The sequence below is a fragment of the Fukomys damarensis genome, unplaced genomic scaffold (assembly GCF_012274545.1).
Source record: "Fukomys damarensis isolate Sample0158 unplaced genomic scaffold, DMR_v1.0_HiC HiC_scaffold_38, whole genome shotgun sequence".
In the NCBI taxonomy this organism is placed as follows: domain Eukaryota; kingdom Metazoa; phylum Chordata; class Mammalia; order Rodentia; family Bathyergidae; genus Fukomys; species Fukomys damarensis.
In genome coordinates this window covers 14,532,739-14,554,638 of record NW_022900950.1, presented here as the reverse complement: position 1 = coordinate 14,554,638, position 21,900 = coordinate 14,532,739, and the positions used below count along the sequence as shown (strand labels likewise).

At 34.0% G+C, this 21,900-nt stretch overlaps 1 protein-coding gene across 5 annotated transcripts in view; it reads left to right on the top strand.

Moving 5' to 3' along the window:
* Spata5 (spermatogenesis associated 5) overlaps positions 1-21,900 on the top strand; it is a 296,553-nt gene that overhangs the window by 66,092 nt on the left and 208,561 nt on the right. For all 5 annotated transcript variants that reach the window (XR_777740.3, XR_004515732.1, XM_010611182.2 and 2 more), the window contains exon 11: positions 8,022-8,231. Coding sequence is in view for 3 of the 5 variants with exons in the window: in XM_010611182.2 (XP_010609484.1) it covers positions 8,022-8,231 (210 nt within the window). In the remaining 2 variants the exon portion in view is untranslated. The remainder of the gene's footprint in view (positions 1-8,021; positions 8,232-21,900) is intronic.

Sequence of the window (21,900 nt, the reverse complement as noted above, 5' to 3'; positions counted from 1 at the left end):
TATATATATATATATATATACACACATGTATATATATATATATGTATATATATGTATAGTCTCGAGTCATTACCTAGAAGGCAGAATATTATGTTTATAATTTACTGTTCTTATATTATGTAAGTAGAATTTGTTGTGTGTTTACTTATCATTAAAAACTTTCTTGTTCCTCTGATTTATTCCTAACTCCCCTTCTACCATCTTTAATAATAGCCATTTTTCTAGCACATGAACTTTTTTATATTATGAGCATCCTTTAATTAATTAATTCATTGACATTTTGGAGAACTTCCTTAATGGCCCTTTCAATGTGTGTGTCTCATGGAGAGACATGCTTCTCTTAGTGCATTCTTTCAGTGTATTTCCTTCTTTATTCAAAATAAATCAGATCATTTAAAGTACTTTAATAGTCTCTTTTATCATATACCAGTAGCAGAAAGTTTTGATGTAGTCAGGAGGGCAGAACAGAAAGGGGACTCTATAATAATGAAACACATGTAGAATTTACATCTATTCTGGCTATTCTGCAGTGGTGGTTTCCAAATTGAGAGAGGGAACTTCTTCCATCAGTTCGTAATAAAATGCAGAAATGTAACTGAGTATCCTGTATCTATAAAACTCAGTTGTAACCCATTTTTGTTACCACTGTAACTAAGATGGTTGCTGTGTTTGCAGCAACATCTCAGGAGCTGCACATTTACTTCTTCCATAGTCCTTGATAGTCATATAAATTCAGTTTTACATGTGATAAAAGAGTTGGTTTGAGTGACAAGACTGAAGGATCTCTATTGTGTCCCTAAGGAGCAGTTCTGTTCCAGTACAAGTGTATTACATTAGGCTAGATGAAATATATTGAAAAAGATAGTTAAATTGCTTTGGGTGTAAATGTTGAACATAAATTCTAAATTTTTTTATGTAATTTGAGATTTGGCATCATATTCTAGCTTTAGATTATTTCCTCACAGTTGTTACATTAACACATATAGTCACCATCTCTTATCTAAATTATTGTAGAAGCCTTCTAAGTAGGTTTACTGTTTCCATTCTTGCCCATGACTCTTCCAGTTCCATTCTATCTTGTCACCACAATGGTCCTGCAGTAACACAGATTTGGTCATGTAATTAATTTCCTTTATTAGTAGTTTGATTTCTCCCTTGTTCTCAGGATAGTCTAAATTTCATTATGCCTTATGATCAGACTGCCACCTTTATCCTGCACTGTAAATTTTAGCAATTGTGAAATACTTTTAGTTTTCCTAATGTATAATGCTTTCCCCTACTCCCTACCCCCCACCCCATAGCACTAACTATCGCTTTAGTCTTTGTTCATCAACTCCAACCTCAGATCATTTCAAAATATCTTCTTTTGAACATCTGTTACAGCTTGTGTCAAGATATCCTGCCAGTGCCTCATGTGCTCATAGGTGGATCTTTGGGGAGGTGACTGGACGGACCATGAATGTGATCCTGGATCATGGGTGTGTGGTGTGTGAGCTGATTGTAATGTTGGGAGGTAAAGCCCGGTGGGAAGAGGAGGATCACTGTGAATGTGGCCTGAAAGTATACATATCCTTCCTATTTCCTTTATCACTCTATGCTTCCTGCCTGCCAGCCATGGACAGGCCATGTCCTTCAGCTGTGCCTCTCTTGCTTTGGAGCCAACCAAGTATGGACTGAAATCTTTATAACCTAAGCTAAAATAAACCTTTCCTCCTTTAACTTTTTATTGGGTCTTTTTTCCCACCAATGAGAGGGTAACTAAAATACCATCTGTTTAAATGTAGTGACTACTCTTTTCACATATTCTATGTAATATAGCAATTGCTATTTGTTGAAATATGCCTTTTTATGGAAAACTTGCCATGAGATCAGGAACACAACATGGACGGAAATAGTGTGTTCAGCATTTGTTAGGTTAATTGATACTTCTTTCTGTAGATATTTCTTGACTTACTTTTTACTGAGTGACTAGAGACTTTCTGACATAACTCCCTTCAACCTTAGTTTTTTTATCTTTATCCCTTTACTCTCCTTTTCTATTATTGCTTTGGAAGATCCTCCTTTGTAAATACTCAAATTCACTAAAATACAAAGTGGAAATAAAAATGCAGCAAAAATAGAGGATTATCAACTATCTTTCAATAAGTTTAGTGATGAAAGGAGATGTAATACAGCATTATGTAGAAAAAAATCAGTGAGATTGTTTGGAAGGATAAAGAGAAATATTTGTAGGTTGAGAGAAGAATTTACTGAAACACAGTTAAGATGGGCATAGAAAAGGGATCACTGATGAGTATATTATGTCAGGGAAGAGGTAAATTATAGAATTGTTTCTCTATTTTACTGAGTCTTACGCTATTCAGGGAAATGGAGTGGTTTCTTAGCATAGACTACTAAGTCCACACAGAGGGCTTTTTTTGGCCTGTACTGTGTTCAGTGATCATTGTTTTCTGGCAAGAGTATTTTAATTTCTCCTGAGGAACAAACTAACAAACTGCTCAATTCCTGATGTAGTCGACACTTATTGTCACTACTTCTGTGTATCTAATCTTAAAAAAAAAATCTCTTCTAATACAGATTGTCTTTTTTTTTTTTTTTTTTAGTGATTGTCAAAATATTTCTTTTATTAAGGTACCTCAGTAGTTCAAAATCTTTTTTACGTTTTGTGTAAAGACCATTAAAAGATTAAGAATCAAATATCCTAGGGACTGGGGAGATTTAGTGGTTCTACCACCTGCCTCGCAAGCGCAAGGTCCCGAGTTTGATCCCTGGTACCAAAGAATCAAATATCTTGAGATGAATTGAATACAAAATTTTATCATAGTGGAGATTATCAGTTTGTACTGCCAGATTTAAATTCATTGAAACCTGAAAAAGAAAACCTTGTCTAAATGTTTATGTAAATATAATTGAATTAAAAATAATTAAGCTATATCATGTACACTATGATATGTTTTAGTGAATGGTGAGAGATAAGGGTCTAGTTTTAATCTTTGGCAGGTTGAGATCCAGTTTTTCCAACACCATTTATTAAAGAGGCTATCTTTCCTCCACTGGGGATGGTCAGGTCAGCTCCTTTGTCAAAAACGAGGTAGCTGAGTACATCTGGAGTTGTTTTTGTGTCTTCCAGTCTGTTCCACTGATCCTCAGGTCTGTTTCTTTGCCTGTACCATGCTGTTTTTATCACAGTGGCTTTGTAGTGTAGTTTCAAATTGGGAATTGTTATACCCGCTGCCATGTGCCTAGGATGGCTTTTGCTATTCTACGTCTCTTATGGTTCCAAATGAATTTTTGGATTCTTTTTTTCTAGTTCAGTGAAATATAGTGTTGGAATTTCAATTGGCATTGCATTGAGAGCAGGTGATCTTTCCATTTTCTTATATCCTCTTCGATCTCTTTTTTCAGAGTGCTGTAGTTTTCGGTGTAGAGTTCTTTTGTTAGGTTGATTTCTAGATACTTCATTTTTTTGGATGCTATTGTGAAAGAAATTGTTTCCCTAATTTCTCTCTCAGTGAGTTTGTTATTTGTGTACAAGAAGGCTATTGATTTTTGGGTGTTGACCTTGTATCCTGCTACTCTGCTAAAAGTGTCAATTAAGTCTAGAAGTCTTTTGGTAGAGATTTTTTGGTCTTCAATGTAGCGTATCATATCGTCAGCAAATAATGACAGTTTAACTGATTCCTTTCCTATCTTTATTGCTTTAATTTCTTTTTCTTGTTTTATTGCTATAGCTAATGTTTCCAGAGCTATATTGAAGAGGAGTGGTGATAGTGGGTTATGTTTATAGCAGCATAGTTTGTAATAGCTAAAATTTGGAAGCAGCCCATTTGCCCATCAGTTGGAAACTGGATAAAGAAGATGTGGTTTTTCTATAAAATGGAATACTACTCAGCCATAAAGAATGAGAAATTAGAGTTATTCATAGGAAAATGGATACATTTTGAGGATATACTCCTAAGTGAAATAAATAAGTCACACATGTGTAAATAACTCTGGTGTGAAAAACTATAATAGTACTCAAGATCCTAATGGGATAATTAACAATGTGAATTAAGAAGAAAAGGGCTAAAGGTGTAGGGAAAGTGGGAAAGGTAGGTGAAGGGAAAAGAAAAAAGTATGAGAAAATGAAAAAATGGAACTAAAGTGTTTGTAAATGGGGAGTGGAGGAGGGGGTGAAGGCAGGGTAGGGGGACAAGGGGAAAAAATGAGAAGCAAGACCTGTCATGTAAAGGCACAAGATCCCAATAATGAATGTAACTGTACTGTATAGCTAGAAAGTACCAATAAACTCAATAAAAAAAAGATATATCATGTACAGGTACAAATTCTCTGTGATGAATGTTATTATTACATATATCTAAAATGTACCAAAAAATGTTTTGCTAAAAATGTTAAAATAATAATTAAGAAGGTTGTAATTCTGTATTAACCTCTAAGAAAATTTTACCTGTATTTGTATACTTACCTAAGTTAGCATAAGTGACTATTCTGCAGTGCTACGATACTTAATGTATACCTCACATGCTGTAAGTCGTAGAATCTCATGGAACAATGCAAATCTCATGGAACATGTTCAAGAGAGTATGTACTTTTTGTATAATAATTATATAGTAAAAGGTGAGTAGATATCATATGATGATACATTGTTCTTTTAATTCTTGGAAGTTTAAGGAATTGCTTCTCTTTTACATTTGTGAGATTTATAACTCTACTTTTATCTGATACGTATTATGTGTGTGTATATACATATATATGTATATATATGTATGTGTATATATACACACACACATACACGTGCCCCTTATGTGGTTGTATATATGTTTATGCACCTATTTATATGTATTTTTTGTTTGTTTGTTTTGAGACGAACTCACTATGTAGTTGAGACTGACCTGGAATTCACTATGCAGCCCAGGCTGTTCTCGAACTCACAGCGATCCTCCTGCCTCAGACTCCTGAGTGCTGGGATTACAGGCGTGCGCCACCACTCCCGGCTTGTATATGTGTTTATATGTGTGTATAGTCTAGCAAAATATTTATGTGATTAAACCACTGTACTATTTATCCTTATTTTTCTCTGTTCAAGTTTTGACTATCCTCCTTAAAGCTCTCTTGACAGAATGTTTGTTTTTTTCTTTGTTCTGTTTTTGTTTTTGTTGTTTCCTTATGTTAGGGATTGAACACAGGGCATGATGGGCAAGTTATCTACCACAAAGTCATAACCTGAGCTTTGAAATATTTGTGAGAGGTACCTTAAAGTATTTAGGGAAGTTACTTTTTATCTGCAGTTTACTTTAAAAAGGTTCAGCAACAAATTAAAAAATTGATTAAGTATGGTATTGATGTGAATACTGTGTGTGTGTGCGTGCATGTGCATGTGTGTGTGTGTAGGGAGAAAATGAGAGCACTCATTAAAGCAAGGGTGACAGATATTAAAAATGAATGACTTTTGCCAAAAACAATGCAACGATTTATTGTATTGACTTTTTAGCTTTTGTATACATGTGGAAATTTTCAATGTAAAATTTAAAAGGAAGAAGAAAAGTTTTGCAATAACAGTTCTGCTGCGCTTATACCAAAAGCAGGCCCGGTTTTACTAACAATAGTTGTCTTCTGTAGGAAACAGTTAACTATGATCTTTTCAATGTAACTGGGTGTTTTGGGGCCTAACCTTATGCCCACTGATCTCCTGTTCATTGTGGCTTTACTAATTGTGAAATCAAATTTCTGTAGGAAAAAAAGGCAAAAACCCATAATGATGACATTTCAGAGAAACGTACACTTACTGCTGGTGCCATCAAAATGGAGAAAATATGTGGACAGCAAAGTGGCATAATATATCAAAAGACCTAAAACTGTTTATATCTTTTAGTCTAATAATTTAACTTCTCAAAATAGATCCTACAGAAGCAATTTAAAAAAATTAAATCAGATCTCAAGATAATGGTTCATCATATATTATTTAGTTCTGGGTTGAAATCAAAAACAAAAATTATCCCACAAATCTGTGAAAAACTATTTTTTAAAAAATAATCTTCTAATATTAATAGAAAGTAACCCTTTGTACTCCTTTGGAATTGTAAATTTTCTGTTTTCTGACATTTCTTCCTTTTTGTTATCATCTTGCCTGTTAAATATAGGTGATACCCAATTATCTGCTTTTGACCAACATCTCTCTTCTCTTGGTTGATGATTTTAATTGAACTCTTAGCTTCTACCTTTGTTTATATTTGATACTCTCTGAAATGTAAAATTCAATTCCTACTCTTTCCAGAGCTTCATTTGTGTTGCCTACATTCCTAACTACTCACTTTTATTCTTTTGAATGTACTGTTTTACGCTCCAACTCTCTATTCAAAACAATCTATGTATTTTCCCTCCTAAAGATATCCTTCTTAAAAAAAAAAGATATCCTTCTATAGTCCATAGTTTCTCTGTCATTCCATCTAGAAATCTTTAGTCTACCTGCAATACTCTGCAGCAATTTAGAGTATATTTCATCAAATGTATGTGATTGCCATAATTCTGTTTTTTAAAAAAGATATTTGCAACAGGGCCTTAATTGAATTCCTTGCACTCTGTCTCTCTCAAATGAATCTCATCAGATAATTCCTGAAGGTCAGATCAGATCATATTTTGTAGATTAAGAACCCTTTTTTTATATATTCATAGTCCTCATTTAACGACTTACCTGTTTAATGACTGTTTGGACTTACCATCAAGGTACACTGTTCAGGCTTACAACCTGTCCTTTTACACACACACACACACACACACACACACACAGTTCTGTATATCTTGCTTATAAAGCCTCGATGTCTTTTTTTTTTTTTTTGGACAATATATTTTGTTTATACTGTATGGTAACTTGTATTATACAGTATAGTACTACAGTTTTTTGTTCTGTTATACATTATAGTACTGCATGTAAGAATTGTGCAATTAAAAGCAAAGTCATCAAGTCGAAGTTTCCTTTGGCCATTTGTTCTGAATATTGTATGTTTCTTCATTTAGCATTTAGTGACCAATTCAGTTAATGACCTAGTTACAGGACTAGAAGATAGTTGTTAAAGAAGAGTGTCTGTACAAAGAAACCTTAAACTACTTTATCTGGTCTTTTGGGACCCCTGCTATAGAGCTTCAATTTTATTTCCTTCCTTCAAATCGTTTTTTTCTCCTTTCTACATTTCCCTCTTTCTGAGCCTTTAGTCATTTTGTGAACTTTACCTAAAAATTTACCTGTTTTTCCATATTCTTATCTATCTTTCAAGAACTGGCTTCAAATTACTTTACAGATGGAAGTAATACTTTTTTACTGGAAACTCCCAGAGGCATTTTCTGTTTTGTCATTGTTCTTCGTATCCTTTCCAGTGTACTGCTGTCATTTATGTATTACTGACGGTTATTTATGTTAATGGTGGTTGCTATCTTAGTTAAGTTCTTTACCATCTGGATTCATGTCTCATTTTCCTATTTCCTGTGTATGTCACCTGGTACCTAGATTGTTCCTTAGACATATGTATAAGTAAAAATTATATACAAAGAATTGTTTTGTTTTGAAGGTATTTCTTAGTCAAGAAAAGGAACAAAATCTTAAAGATACTTATTCTAAAAACAAAAAGATCATACATTTTGCAGGATTTACAAAAATATCCTTAAAAATAATTTTGTTAAAAAAAGTATGAAGTTTGTAAAATACATAAATAAGATCTTGGGTCACAGTCTCAAACAGATTAAACCTAACTTTCAAAGCTATCTAGAAGATCGACCTAACAGTATGTTCATTTAAGCAGTATTCATATAAGACAAAAAGAAATACGTTTTTCTTCAGTTATTTTACTATATATAGCTCACATTTTATGTACTCCTCATTTACCTCTTGGTAACTTAGGTTTTTTTGTGGTGGGACTTGATTCTTAAATGGTTCCTTTTTGAACTTTTGCTGATAATATGTTTTATTTTTCTTTGTACTCCTGTTTGTGCTGCTAAAACTTACAGTTAAAAAATGTTTTGTTTTGCAGGTATCCTGGTCAGATATAGGAGGACTGGAGAATATCAAACTGAAATTGAAACAGGCTGTGGAATGGCCCTTGAAACATCCAGAGTCTTTCATCCGAATGGGTATTCAGCCACCTAGAGGAGTTCTTCTGTATGGACCACCTGGATGCTCTAAAACAATGATAGCAAAGGCCTTGGCCAGTGAGAGTGGACTGAATTTTCTATCTATAAAGGTTAGGTGTTAACTTTGTGAATGGTTGCTCTGGAACTACTACTCTTAGGAAAGCATGTAAATGCATCTCTAAAGGAGCAGTTGATTTCCCTACGCTCCCTCTCCCCCTCCCTCCCTTCCTTCCTTCTTTCCTTGGTGCTAAGGATTGAACCCAAGGAGTGCTGAGCTATATTCTCATTTAAGCCCTCCTCCATTTTAAATTTTTAAATTTTTCTGAGACAAGATTGCTAGGTTATCCAGGTTGGTCTCAAACTTGTGATCTTCCTGCTTCATCGTCTTGAGTAGCTAGGAATACAGGCATGTACCACTGTGCCTTGCAAGAACAGTTGATTTTTGTTTTTTAATGTGAAGTGGATGACAGTATAGTATGGGGATGTGAGATATGAGAAATAAATTAGTGCATGTGATTAGTGGATCATAGTAGAAAATGAGAAGACTATTTTCTTTTTATGTTTCTTTATTGTGGAAAAATTCCCTAACACTTTTTACAATGTTAAATATATATATTTGGTACCGAGGATTGACCTCAGGACCTTGTGCTTGCAAAGCAGGCAGCAGAACCACTGAGCTAAATTCCTGGCCCCAATGTTAATTACTTTTAATCCCTAAGATAAAGAATTTTGGTAGAAGGCTAAACATTTCTTTTTCTAAGTTTATGAAAGAACTCTGGTGCTTCTGCTTTGCATTTTTTTTTCCTAAAAAATAATTTAAAAGATACATATATATTTCCAGCTTCACCTCTAGTATGTGTATGTATGTGTGTTTTGTGCAGATTGCAGAACTTGACTGTCTTAGTAACATTTCTCTCTTTGCTGAGACAGAATACCTGCCACCCAAAGTTAAAGGGAAAGGTTTATATAGCTCACAGTTTGTAGAGGTTTCAGTCCATAATCATCTGGCTCCAAGGCAGGGTGGCATGGCAGGCTGGTGTTGCAGAGGAGAAATAGTTCATGGTGAGCAGAAGATAGCAAAGCAACAGAGTGGGCAAGACAAGCCTCTTTCTGTCTTTTATATTGTATCCAGGTTACAGGGATTAGGGTGGTTCCAAACCAGTAAGTGGACTGATTTAGTAATGACACACACTTAGTCCCACCATTTAGACACTTTAGATTCAGCCACCTCTGCAAAAGCCCCACTTCTTTTTTGTTTTTGTTTTTGTTTTTTTTTTTATAACTGCCTGAGGCTTTGTAGGAACATCTAGATGTAAACCATAACATGACATATGCTTAAGTTTAGATTGTCATCTAGGTCAGTTACATTAAAATATTTTCCAGTTGAAATTTCCTCCCTTCTCTCTTTTGTCTTTTAAATTGCCTTTGAGTAGCTGGACTGCTTTACTCTCTGAAGAACTGTCAGTGATTTTGGAAGAGTTAGGCCTATACCAGTGATTTTCTGCAAGTCCTTTATTACTGGTATTTGATGAGTAAAAGAATATAATAGATTTAGGGTTGTCTTAGTTTCTTTTCTTGTTCCTAGGACAAGATTCCTGGCACCCAAAGTTAAAGGGGGAAGGTTTATTTAGCTCACAGTCATAGAGGTTTCAGTCCATAATTGGCTGACTTCAAGATTGAGTGACACATGGCAAAGGGGTAACAGTTCATGGTGGCAGAGAACAGCAGAAGGTACAAGGAACCTTAACAGTGTCTTCCTGCCCCTTTTATCTTATTTAGATTACCTATATGTAGCACTCAAATCTTTAATCCTAGAGCCCCCGAGCCTTGCATTGCACTGTGAATCAATCACACACTCTACATTTTCGCCATCTCTACAAAAGCCCCATCTAAAATTTCATGAGACGTAGGAGGTACATCTAGATACAAGCCATAACAGATGTTATCCTTGACTTAAATTTTTCTCCTTTATACTTGTCTCAGGACCTATGCAGAAATGTGACATTTTCATGAAAAGTTGTAATTTATTCAAAATAGTACACAGTTCAAAGATATTATTTTTTAGATCCACTATTCTTTTGTCAAAGGTACAAGGTATTCTGAACTTGTGAAGCTTCAGGGTCATCTTTAGGCTTCTGTTTTTAAGTTATGTAAATCACTGAGTTTCCATGTTGCAGAAACTGCATGAAAAACTATATAGGCACCTCTTACATTCAGAATGATTTAAGATGAGTTTCTAGGATTACATATAAGGATATTGAGGTTCAGTGACTTTTCTAAGGTTGGAATAGTGGTGATGAAACTGAAGTTTGGCTCTTTACTATATTATATACTGTTACATTTTCCTTTGATTAATTTTTTATATTTAGTAGAAAACCTAATATCCAGTGTTGTTTTTCATTAATTGAACTAAGTTACTGAGGGGTAATTTAGTGGAAAGATGCTTCTAAGAACCAGTTAGAAATATAATTTTGTTTTTCTAAGACAAACAAAAATAGCATGGTTTTGGTGAAATTGAGTTCATAAGAAAGAGTAATAATCACTGCCAAAGAAACAGGAAATTAATGGATGAAATACAAGTGCCTGGGAATACTCGTTGAATGATGTGGTGCTTGAAATGTCCCTGTTAGTGTATAATTTGTGCCTTTGAGATTGTCACAATAAAAATCCTGACCTAGGATTCAGATAACTTTGTTTTGCTTCCTAACTCTTAACACTTTTCACCATAAAACAAATTCTCTATGTCTATTATTATATATGTAATAGGATATAAAATGACCAGTACTCCTCAAAACTGTCAAGATTATCAAAACAAAGGAGAGTCTGAGAAATTTTTGCAGCCAAGTGGATCCCAAGGAGACACAGTAACTAAATGTAAAGTTGAGATATCTTAGATGGGATCCTGGAGCAAGAACCAAAAAAGACGTTAGATAAAACAGAAGAAATCTGAATAAAACATGGTATTTAGTTAAAAGTAATGTATCAGTCTTGATGCATTAATTGTAACAGTGTAGTTTATTCATTGTAATAATAGGGGAAATTGAGCTTATGGAAGTGGGAGGTTGGAATATTGTAACTGTTGCAACTGCTCAGTTTTATACATCTTATAAATCCTTAATTAAATAAAAGTTTGAGATCAGTATCATAGATCTAAGTAGATATTCAGTGAAGTAAGTGAGTTAAAAAAGGCCAACTCAAGAGTTCTGAACTGCACTAAACAGCATGAGTGGATTGCAAGGAGGGAGAATCATGGGGGGAAAATTGTGATTTGGGGGCTTTAGAGGAAGGAGAGCTCTCCTTTTCATTTCTCTGTCCATAATGATGTTGGAGAGTTACTGAGAAATGCCTTAAGAAGAACTTAGGCACAAGTTTGGGGCTAACTCTGGATGTGTCTGTAGCTCTCAGTTGAATCCTATAAAGATGTGTGTTAGTTCTGATCCCTTACCCCAACACTATAAACTGTTTCTTTCAGTGTTTTGGCTACTTTTTCTTTCACATTGGGTGAAGCTTCTAATTTGGAGTCTTACCAGGAATTATGTCCAGTTTCAGGACTTGTGGATCCTAAATCTACACTTTTCTTTCTGTAGATTTATTACCATTTGGGTTCATCTAGAGTCTGGAATCTTTTGGATTTCTATTTAATTTCCTTTAGGTTTTTGTTTTAACTTTGAAAATTGTTTTATATGTCTCATGCACTTAAATTGCTAGTTACAAGCATCAGTGACAAATAAAAATATCTACTCAATTTTATCACTGTTTGAATGGCTATCAGAAATAACTAATAGTCTCATGATTTTGGGGACAAATGGAACAGTTAATGACTCCTGGTCAGTTTCACAAGTTATTTAAAAGTTAGATTGGACTTACTTAAATTTGGCATTAATTGTACAGTATCTATGCTGGCGTGTTGAAGATGGTGCAGCATGTGTTTAGACTGTATGATAAAAATGGTTCTTTTTTTACATGGGCTTTTATCAATAGATAAAGCTAATATATAAAAAGAGTTAATATGAAAATATTTCGTACATTTATCTGAAAACAAAAAGCGGTGACAAGAACTGTAATAATAACCTTTGACATTTGAAATCTAAGAAGACAGAGAAAAATGCTTTTAGACTTATTGGAACTCTAACAAAGAGAAGGAAATTATATTGTTTTATTTTTTACTTATAGATAAATTAGCTGATAAAGAGAAACTGGCTATTTTTAAATCTTAATTTCTTTCTGAACAAAAATTACAGTTTGAATAAATATTACAATTTCCTGACTATGACATTTTAAAACTCTTAAATGTTTTATCACTAGAACAACTCAAAAATATGTATTGAACACCTTTGTGCCAGACTGTACATGGCAAACAAACATACAGTATATTAAAAGTGGTGAGAAACGTGGCTAAATAATATAATGAAATTGGTAACATTTAGAATCTTCAGGCAGGTGTTTGTTTTCTTTGTCCTTGCGGTACTTCACATTGAACCCAGAGTATTTACTTAGCTACGTTCCAAGTCCCTACTTCCCTTTTTTTCTTTGAGACAGGGTCTTGCTAAATTCCTAGGCTGGGCTTGAATATGTGATCCTTCTGTCTCACTCTCCCAGAGTGCTGGAATTACATGTGTGAGCCACCATACTTGGCTTAACAAGTTGCGGTTCTTGATTTTTGATTGTATGTGAGACAGTGAAAGTCATGGAGAAGTATGTAAGGTGATTAAATGTTTTCTTTCAGTGATTGGCAGATGGAAATATCCTAATTCTGGGGAAAGTAGAGAAGCAGGTTGGAGGTGAAGGAAAAGGTAGAGAATTAGGATTTAAATACTGAGTTTGTGAGACAGTGGGGTAGATATGGCTCAAAGGCAATTGAATTTATAGGTTTGTAAGTCAAGAGAGTGCCATTTCTAGAGATTGAAAGCATGGAAATTGAGAACTAGTGGTTGAGATTCTACAGAGAGCTCAGTAAAAGAGCTTGAGAGCAACTATAGTGGTCCATAATGAAAGGGGTTTTCATGAGCATATGTATATGTATACTTACACACTTTGCAGCTTGCTTGCTTAATTATACCTTCCTGCAGTGGAAGTTCTGAAGAAATGTGTCATTTTTTTCTGAGTAATTGTGAGGAAGGTTTGTATTGTACTTTTTTGAGAGAAACAGCTTGGATTCTCTTCCTTGCCAACCTCTCTTGCTTATTAAGGCTTTTACTTGCTGTAGCATTTCTTGAGTTGTACTTTAGCCCTATTTTCAAACTCCTTGAAGTATTTTCCCAGAATGTCTCTTCTGTATGAACTGGTGCTATATTTTTTATTAATTTTTGGGATCTTTTGCTCACATTATATTTATGTAATTATATCTCATATGACTTTGTATTTTTATGAGCATATTCTGTAACATTTAACCACAGTTAACACTTAGGTTAACTCGCCTTCCCCAGACATTTTAGAACTTATAAAAACTTCATTTGAATTGTAATAGCCTAGATTATTAGGCTGGCGTCAGACACATTTAGAAAACCCTTGGGAAAACTGGGGGATAAAGCCAGTTATGATTACAGAGAGAAAATTTCAAGAGCATGAGTGTAAATATTATATACTTGAATTTGTGACTGATAGGGTGTAAAGCTCAGTAGATTAATTAAACAGATGGGCAAATATTTTCACTGTGCTTATGATATTTTTGTTGTTTCATAACTTGAACCCAGGAAATCATGGCTATAAATAAGCCAATTTATGGTACTTAATTATGGAAGTTTTTCTTGCTCTTATCAGAGAAGCACAGTCTGATTATGAGGCAACATATGACAAGGGTGAACATACTGTAGCTATTTGGTAAGCAAAATTAGAACATAAATACCTTATCTAGTCCTGTCAACTTTATCTAATATAGAGATTTGAACTTGTAAGTCTTGTGGGATTGATAGACCAGGTTATACTTCATCTAAACCATATAGTAAGATATAAATGGGCCTTTTGTTTATGAGTATTAAGTTCTTATTTTCAAAGTAACTCATGCAACTATCTACTTACAATGACATCTTTGCTACTTGATGTGCTCACCATTAGTACTTTTGAATTAAAATTACTCTCCCTCCTCTCTCGCACCACCTCCCCTCCTGTCTTCTATTTCCTTTCTTTTGTACTTAGAATTGAACTCAGGGATTCTCTACCACTGAACTAAATTCCCTCCCTTTTTATTTTAGTTTTTGATACAGGGTCTCAGCAAGTTTCACAGGTGGGCCTTGAATTTGCCATCTTTCTGCCTTTGCCTACAGAGTAGCTAAGGACTGCAAGCATGGGCCACTGTGCCCATTTATGTTTTGTAATCTTAAGGGGACATTTCCTTTTTATTAAGAACTTGGAGAAAACAGTACAGCATAATTTTTAGAAATAGTACTGATTTGGAAACAAATCTTGCATTCTTATCATTTCTGCTAATTTGTTCTAGGATTTAAAAGTACTTTTACTACCCTTATTTACTTTAGGTTTGAAGTGAGATTAAATTACACTAAATTATTTCTAAAGCTTTTCAACTAACCACATTCTGTGAGTACCTCACAAACCTTACATTTAAAATTTTTCTATCTTTTGTGCCTGATGGGCAGTTCATCTTGTCAGAGTAACAGTTAAGGGGCTGGACCTCAGTTCTCCCATTATTAAGCTGTGTGACTTTGGACAAACAGCTTCATCTCTTTGTACTTAATTTTTTTAAAAAGTGAGGTAATGGTAAGAATATATAACTCAAAGTACTGTTGCAAGCAATAAGAGGGAATGTGTTCCCTTTTTTTATTGTTATTCTAACAGAATTCCTAGGTTAACTTGTAAAGATAGTAGACATATTTAGCTTATAGTTTTAAAGGTTAAAAAGCCTACAGTGATTTGGTGTCTCTATTAGTTTAACCTCTCGTTTGGACATAATCATGGGTGGCATCTTGACAGTAGTGCCTGTAGGAGTGAGATTACATCATAAAACAGGAAGTGACGAGGTGATTTAGAGGCTGGGCTTCCTTTTGTAACATAACAACTCACTGTCCCAAGAGCTTCCGGATCCCATGGAAACTACTGTAATTCCTTACAAAGACAGCTCCATCTGTCACTTAAGGACCTCCCACTAAACCCCAAATCTTATTTAGTTTTTGTTGTTGGTATATGTTTGTAGTTTAAAGTAATTACATTTATCTTGAGAAATTGGTACATGTACATATTGTATCTTGTTAATTTTTTAGACCTCAAACTCTTAAAGGTCCCTCCATCTCAGCACAGCCACTAGGAATCAACCTCCCAACAGGTGAACCCATGGTAGACACACTCAAGGCATATCCAAACCATAGCAGAGATAATACACATTAAACATTTTACAAGATTTCACAAAATTAGCTTATACTAATTATTGCGTCCTTCTCTTTTTAAGAAATGGATTCATGTATTTGACCAAATTTGGAATAAAAATATTTGAACAAAATTGGAACAAGAAATATGGCAGCACAGTTACTGGTTTCTCTTAGTAGTAAAGTAAAATGTAGACTCTATGTAGACAAATGTAACTTTGAAACTGAATGTAGACTTACAGCTCTGTACTAATCAGAATACAGTGATTTTTTTTTTTTTAGTAGCTTAAACTTTCCACTAAATATAATCTCACCCACCATCTCTTGATGATACAGTAGCTCTGTCATTTAAAATTCTAGATCAGTGCAACACAACAGTGCAGTTACATAGGTTGCATTTTGCAGGCCACCTATCTAGGTAAGGTTCGTCAGCATGTAGTCCCATGGAAAATGACATGTTCTCTAGGTATTCTATAGTGGTTTTTCATTCCTGCCATGACTTATTTGTATTATTCTGGCCCTTATTTTTTCCACAGTGCTACATTCTCAGATTAAAATTTCAGATCTCTTCAATATTTCTTTTTCCTTTCTTTTTTCGTTTTCGAGAAAAACATTTTGTCTTAGCCACAGGCTTCTGCAGCCTCTTTGGTAGTGTAATGACCTTTCAACTCAATGACCTTGAGGCTTTTTGTTGTTTTTTTACATTGCAAAAAAAAAATCAAGTATTTTGTCTGTACATTGGATTTTAAAACCATATTAATTTTTTCTGTTAACACCACCAAGACATTGACATTGTACTTAGCAGAGAAATAATCATGAAATGACCATAATTTGCTACTTTCCAAAATTGATGGGATTTTTTGTCTTTAGAACGACACACTAAAGAGAACAATGAATGTTTCTCCATATTTTACAGTGTCTTTCATTCATTTAAGCTAATAACTAAAAAATATCACACACCCCTTTAGTTATATTGCCTGTTTAAAGGAATGAATGTTTTCACTGGATTGCTGTTTTATGTCATACTTTTAACTTTTGTGGAAAGTTGTTATAAGAACAATAATAGAGTTGGCATGTAAGTATAATAAAAACAGTGAAACCAGAAATTTTCTTTCTGGTATTTGTCAGGTCACAACTTTCCTAATTAGTTGACATAAACTGGATACAGTCTGCATAAAATTTTCTTATTATATCTCACCTCCAGCGAAGTCTCATTCTGCTAATTATCTACATTTTATTTTATTGAAGAGCCTTGCCCCTTCTTCTACTCATTTTTTAAAATGCCTTGTCCATGGTCCCATTTGGGAAGAAGTAAAGTTTGTACATGTAAATAAAAACACCAATTTTGTTTATCTGATATCAAATTGTATTATGAATGGTAGGCAGTCTGCTTTGCATGTAATGCAGAACTGTAAAAATGATCTTGCAATGTGAAACCACACAAAGTGGTCCTAATGAATGGGAAAAATTACAAGTGTTACGTGAACTTTAAAATTGTTTTCAAAACATTAAGAACTCTCACTCTTGAGTATAAATGTATGAGGCAGTGCATTCTAAATGTACAACAGCTTTCTTGCTAGTCTCCCTGCTTCCAAACTTCTCCCTTTTTCTAACCCTCCATACTCAGAAATCCCAGCACTTCATTTCATGAGAACTTTGCAATTATATTAATGCAGTTTTAGATAATGCAATTTTAGCTAACGTTTTATTTTTACTGGCATAAACATCACTTTAATAATATTCTTGTATGTGTTTCCTGTGTATATGTACAAGAATTACTCTAGGACTTGGGAATGTTCCATAGTAGCAGATCACTTAGCTAACAAATATGAAGCCCTGGATTCAACCCCAATGAAATCACACACACACACACACACACACACACACACACACACACACACACATCCATTAGGTTAAAGAAGGGGACCAATGAATGGAAAGAGGGCTGTTTGGGGAAGGGAAAGGGGATGTAGAAAGATTTAAAATCTATTATGTACATGTGCCACCTCCACGATGAATGTTATACAGTGCACACATATAATAATACAGGTTTTTGTTTGTTTGTTTGTTTGTTTTTTGGTTTTTTGAGACAGGGACTCACTGTGTAATTGAGACTGACCTGGAACTCTCTATGTAGCCCAGGCTGGTCTCAAACTCACAGCGATCTTCCTGCCTCAACCTCTGGAGTGCTGGGATTACAGGCATGCGCCACCTCGCTCGGCTTAATAATACAGTTTTTTAAAAGGTTCCCTAGGGCAATGATGGCAAACCTTTTAATATAGCCTGCTGTGGCATGCCTGCCATGGGTTTGCCACCACTGCCGTAGGGCATATGTACATAGACGTTCTTGCCATTGGGTATGAGTATTTTCAGTATTACTAGCTAATTGTTTTTTGTTTCCTGTGTTGTTGATTTTTGTCAGTATATGTATCATTTGCCCTGGTTCATGTTGCTAACATTTATGATGCTTTTCATCTTGTGGACAGATGTGAACTATTTAAGATTGTGTGAGATTAACCTAGAGCAGGGGTCAGCAAACTACATACAGTCTGTAGACCAAATCTAGTGTCTAGCTTGTTTTTGGTTCAGCCCCCTATGTAAGTAAATTTTACATTTTATAAGAGATGTTTAAAAATATTGCAAGAATATGTGACAAGAGACTGTATATGTCCCACAGTGCTTTCTACTGGACCCTTCTACTTTATCCTCCTTGATCCCCTAATACTTGGGAAAATATGTTCAAGGTTATTTACCTCATTGATGATTAATGAGTATCAGTTTTGTGTCCTTGTGACATAGTTTAACCTGTGCCTAGAAACAAGCTTATAAAATTGCTTAGGAATTAAGTTTTTGCTATTTAAAAAAAATCTTTTAAAAATATTGTAACAGAATAGCATGCTTTATTGTCTTTAGGTTAAATATATTTAGGGGACTATATTATTTAAGAAATTAATATAATTAAATCATTAGTGATGGAATTGGATTCATAGTCTCTCTGTAATATATTTGGCTTCAGCTTTTTTTTTTTTTTTTTTTTCCGGTACCAGTGATTGAACTTGGTCGGGTGCCTGCTCTTGCAAGGCAGGTGGTGGAATCACTGAGCTACATCCCCGGCTCTCTGTAATATATTTGGGCAAATAAGGTTAACCAGTCATATTGTATAAGGGTGATTGCGTGCACAGTTTAAATACCAATGTACAGATAGATAATTGATATACTAATTGTGAATAATATTTATAATTACATAAAAAGCACTATCCCAAGCAAATCTTTGTTCATTTACATATATTTAGTAGCTTTTTATTCCCTGGTGGTTGGTGGATTTCAATCAGATGTTAAAGCAGTACCTTAAATGGGAGATGATACTTTAAAATATTATAACCATTCATTTTATGCATCTGCATCCTGATTAGCTTCAATGTTTATGTTTTAGGCTGTATAATATATTAGTTTAGAATAGTTTTTTTAAAAGATTAATCATCTTGGATCAGTAAAAAATCAGGCAGAAAAGGCAGAACTTGGCAATTTCTATATTTATGTCATTGGACACTTTAACCTAATTGAACTTGGTGACAGTATTCTTGTGAAAGCTGGATTTTGTTAATCTGAACTTTGAGATATTCTTTTATTTTTTGTTCTGAATTTTAAAAAACTGATGCTTACATAGTCTAACCTACTCTTTTGTTACCAAATTGTCATTTTTCAGTATTTTTGAATTACCCATTGTGATGGTGATGGTCTTAATTAAGGCTATTGTAGCAGAAGACTGGGTAACTAAAACAATGAATGTCTCTTTCTCACAGTTCCTGAGGCTGGAAAGTCCAAGATCAGGGTGCTGCAGATCTTTTGTCTGGTTTTAGATAGCCACTTTCTTCTTGTAGCAGGTATCAGAGAAAAAGATCAGACTTTTCTGTCTCTTCTTCCAAGGGCACTCATCTATCTCTTCTAGGAGAGCTCCATACCTACTTATTTCTCCTTGACTCCACTTTCTAATACCATAATTTGAGTTAATATTTCTGTATATAAATCTTGTGTGGACACATTCAATCCATAGCAGCAGTAGACAAAAATAGCATTAAAGATTATCTTTTTTTCATAAAGCATATTTATAATTTTGAAAGACTTTCATATGCTCATCATTTTTTGGCCTTCCTCATCTGTGGTACACCCCCTTTTGGATTCCATTGCTGTTTTATCTCCCTTGTTTTAATAGTTGTCTCTTAATTTTACTTTTTAAAAAATACTTGCATAAGGGCTATAAATATACATTATATAATTTAATCTGCCTTCACATAACACTATATTACTTTATATATAGTGTAAGATCCTCACACTAATACACTTTTCTTTGTGCAGTATTCTGTTTTACCTATGATGTAGAGTTTGCTGTAAATTCTACAACGTATTATTTTGTTTTAATCAGTTAAATTAATGAAAAGAAACCTTTCTGTGTTTACCCAAATGTTTACCATTTCCAGCACTCTTCATATCTTTTTATTGATCTGGGTTTCCATTTGATGTCAATACACATCAGGTTTCAGAATTTTCTTTTAACATCTCTTACAGTAGAGAGGAGGTGAAAAGAAATCCTCTTCACTTTTGTTTGTCTGATATACCTTCTTTGCCTGATTTTAAAAGATACACCATTTTAACTTGACAGGTTTTTTTGTTTTTGTTTTTGTTTGTTTGTTTGTTTGTTTTTTTGTCCTTGCAGCTCTTTTTATTACATTGTCATCAGGCTTGCATTGTTTCTGGTATAAAGTCAATAGTGAAGCTTTGTTTGCATATATAATATGTCCCTATATTATTTGACTTCTCTTAATGTTTTATCTTCATTATTGCTTTTTAGCAATTTGACCGTGCCTTGGTGTGGTTTCCTTAATTGGAGTTTATTGAGTTTTCTGTGGGTTTTTTTTAAAAATAAATTTATATATTTGCCTGTCTCCTTCCTCTTTTCTGAATGTCCAGTTATTACATGTCTCAGACTTCTTGATATTGTATAGATCCCAGAACCTCTGGTCATTTTTTGTCTTTTTTTATTCCATACTTTTGTTTGAATGATTGTTCTGTTGTCAGGTTTACTGTTCTTATTTTTTTCTACTTCTTCAGTTTTGTATTTGCCTGTAAGCTCATTTGGTGCATTGCTCATATCCTATTCCAGAACAGATATTATGTCAAAACTCAGAAAGATTTATTTGATTTCATGTTTATTTGTTTGTTTGTTGAGACAGGCTGTCATGTATTTCAGGCTGATATTGTAACACAGGTTGGCCTTCAATTTGCAGCATTTCTCCTGCATCAGCTTCCTGAATGCTAGAATTACAGGCATGGACTACCACATCCAGTTAATTTGGTTTGGTATTTCGGTCTCAATTTTTTTAAAAAATAATTTTGTCTTAAAATTCTTGGAAAATTTTATAATACTTAGGTTAACCACTAGTGGTTTGGATCATCTTTGGTACATGTATGACTGTCCCATTGGGTGGCTTGAAAACCAGTGGTTAGTCATTTAAGATCATGGAATTCAAATTAGAGATGCCTGGCAATGAGACATATGATTTTATGGGCCCATCATGAATGTGTTAAGACTGTGTGCTAATTTTGTGACATCTGTTATTTTTGAGTCTGTATTGAAGCTTTTTTTTTTTTTCCCAATATTGCTATATTTGTGGATCAGGTTTTTTTCTCTTATTTCTTTGAAAGAATAGTTTTGGTTGTATTTGTCATCTGATGTAGAGTTTGCACACAAAAACAAAATTTTGCCAAATGTTTCCTTTGCAAACAAATTGTTGGTAAACAAAAGCATGGGTGAACCAAGGTACTACTGTATTTTAAATTTTGAATTTTTCCCCCATACTTAGAAGGGGATTTTCTGCTATGAATTCTGTAAACAATTTTTTATTCCATGCTGCTTATCTTTCTTTCTGTTTTTTGTTTTTTGTTTTTTTGTTTTTTTTTTTTTTTGGTACTGGGATCGAACTCAGGTCCTTGCACGTGCAAGGCAGGTGGTGGAACCAACCTATCTTTTAACTTTAATTGTAACTCCTCGGTTAGTCTTCTTTGTGTCGCCTAATAGCCATTGGATCAATTTTCCTTGCTCTTTTTTGTTTTTAAAGTATCTGAAAATGTCTGCTCTTATTTATCATGTACATCTCATAGATTTGGTAATCTTTCCTCATACTGGTCAATTTTGCTAATCACATATTCAATAAAATTCTTAATGTATAGTATTTCTGTTTAGCATCTTTTTGTAGACCTATTGTTGGTAAATTTGCCATTCATGTTTTGAATCACTTTGTTTAGCTCTTATAATTTTTTTACTTGATTCTTCTTTAAGCTCACTTATCAATTTATTAAGTCCACTATTTGGTTATATCATTTTTTAACTTTCCAAGTTTGTTTCCTCTTTGATCGTTTGAAGCAATTCAGCATCTGGTATCTACTATTTTCCCCGTGGGTGCCC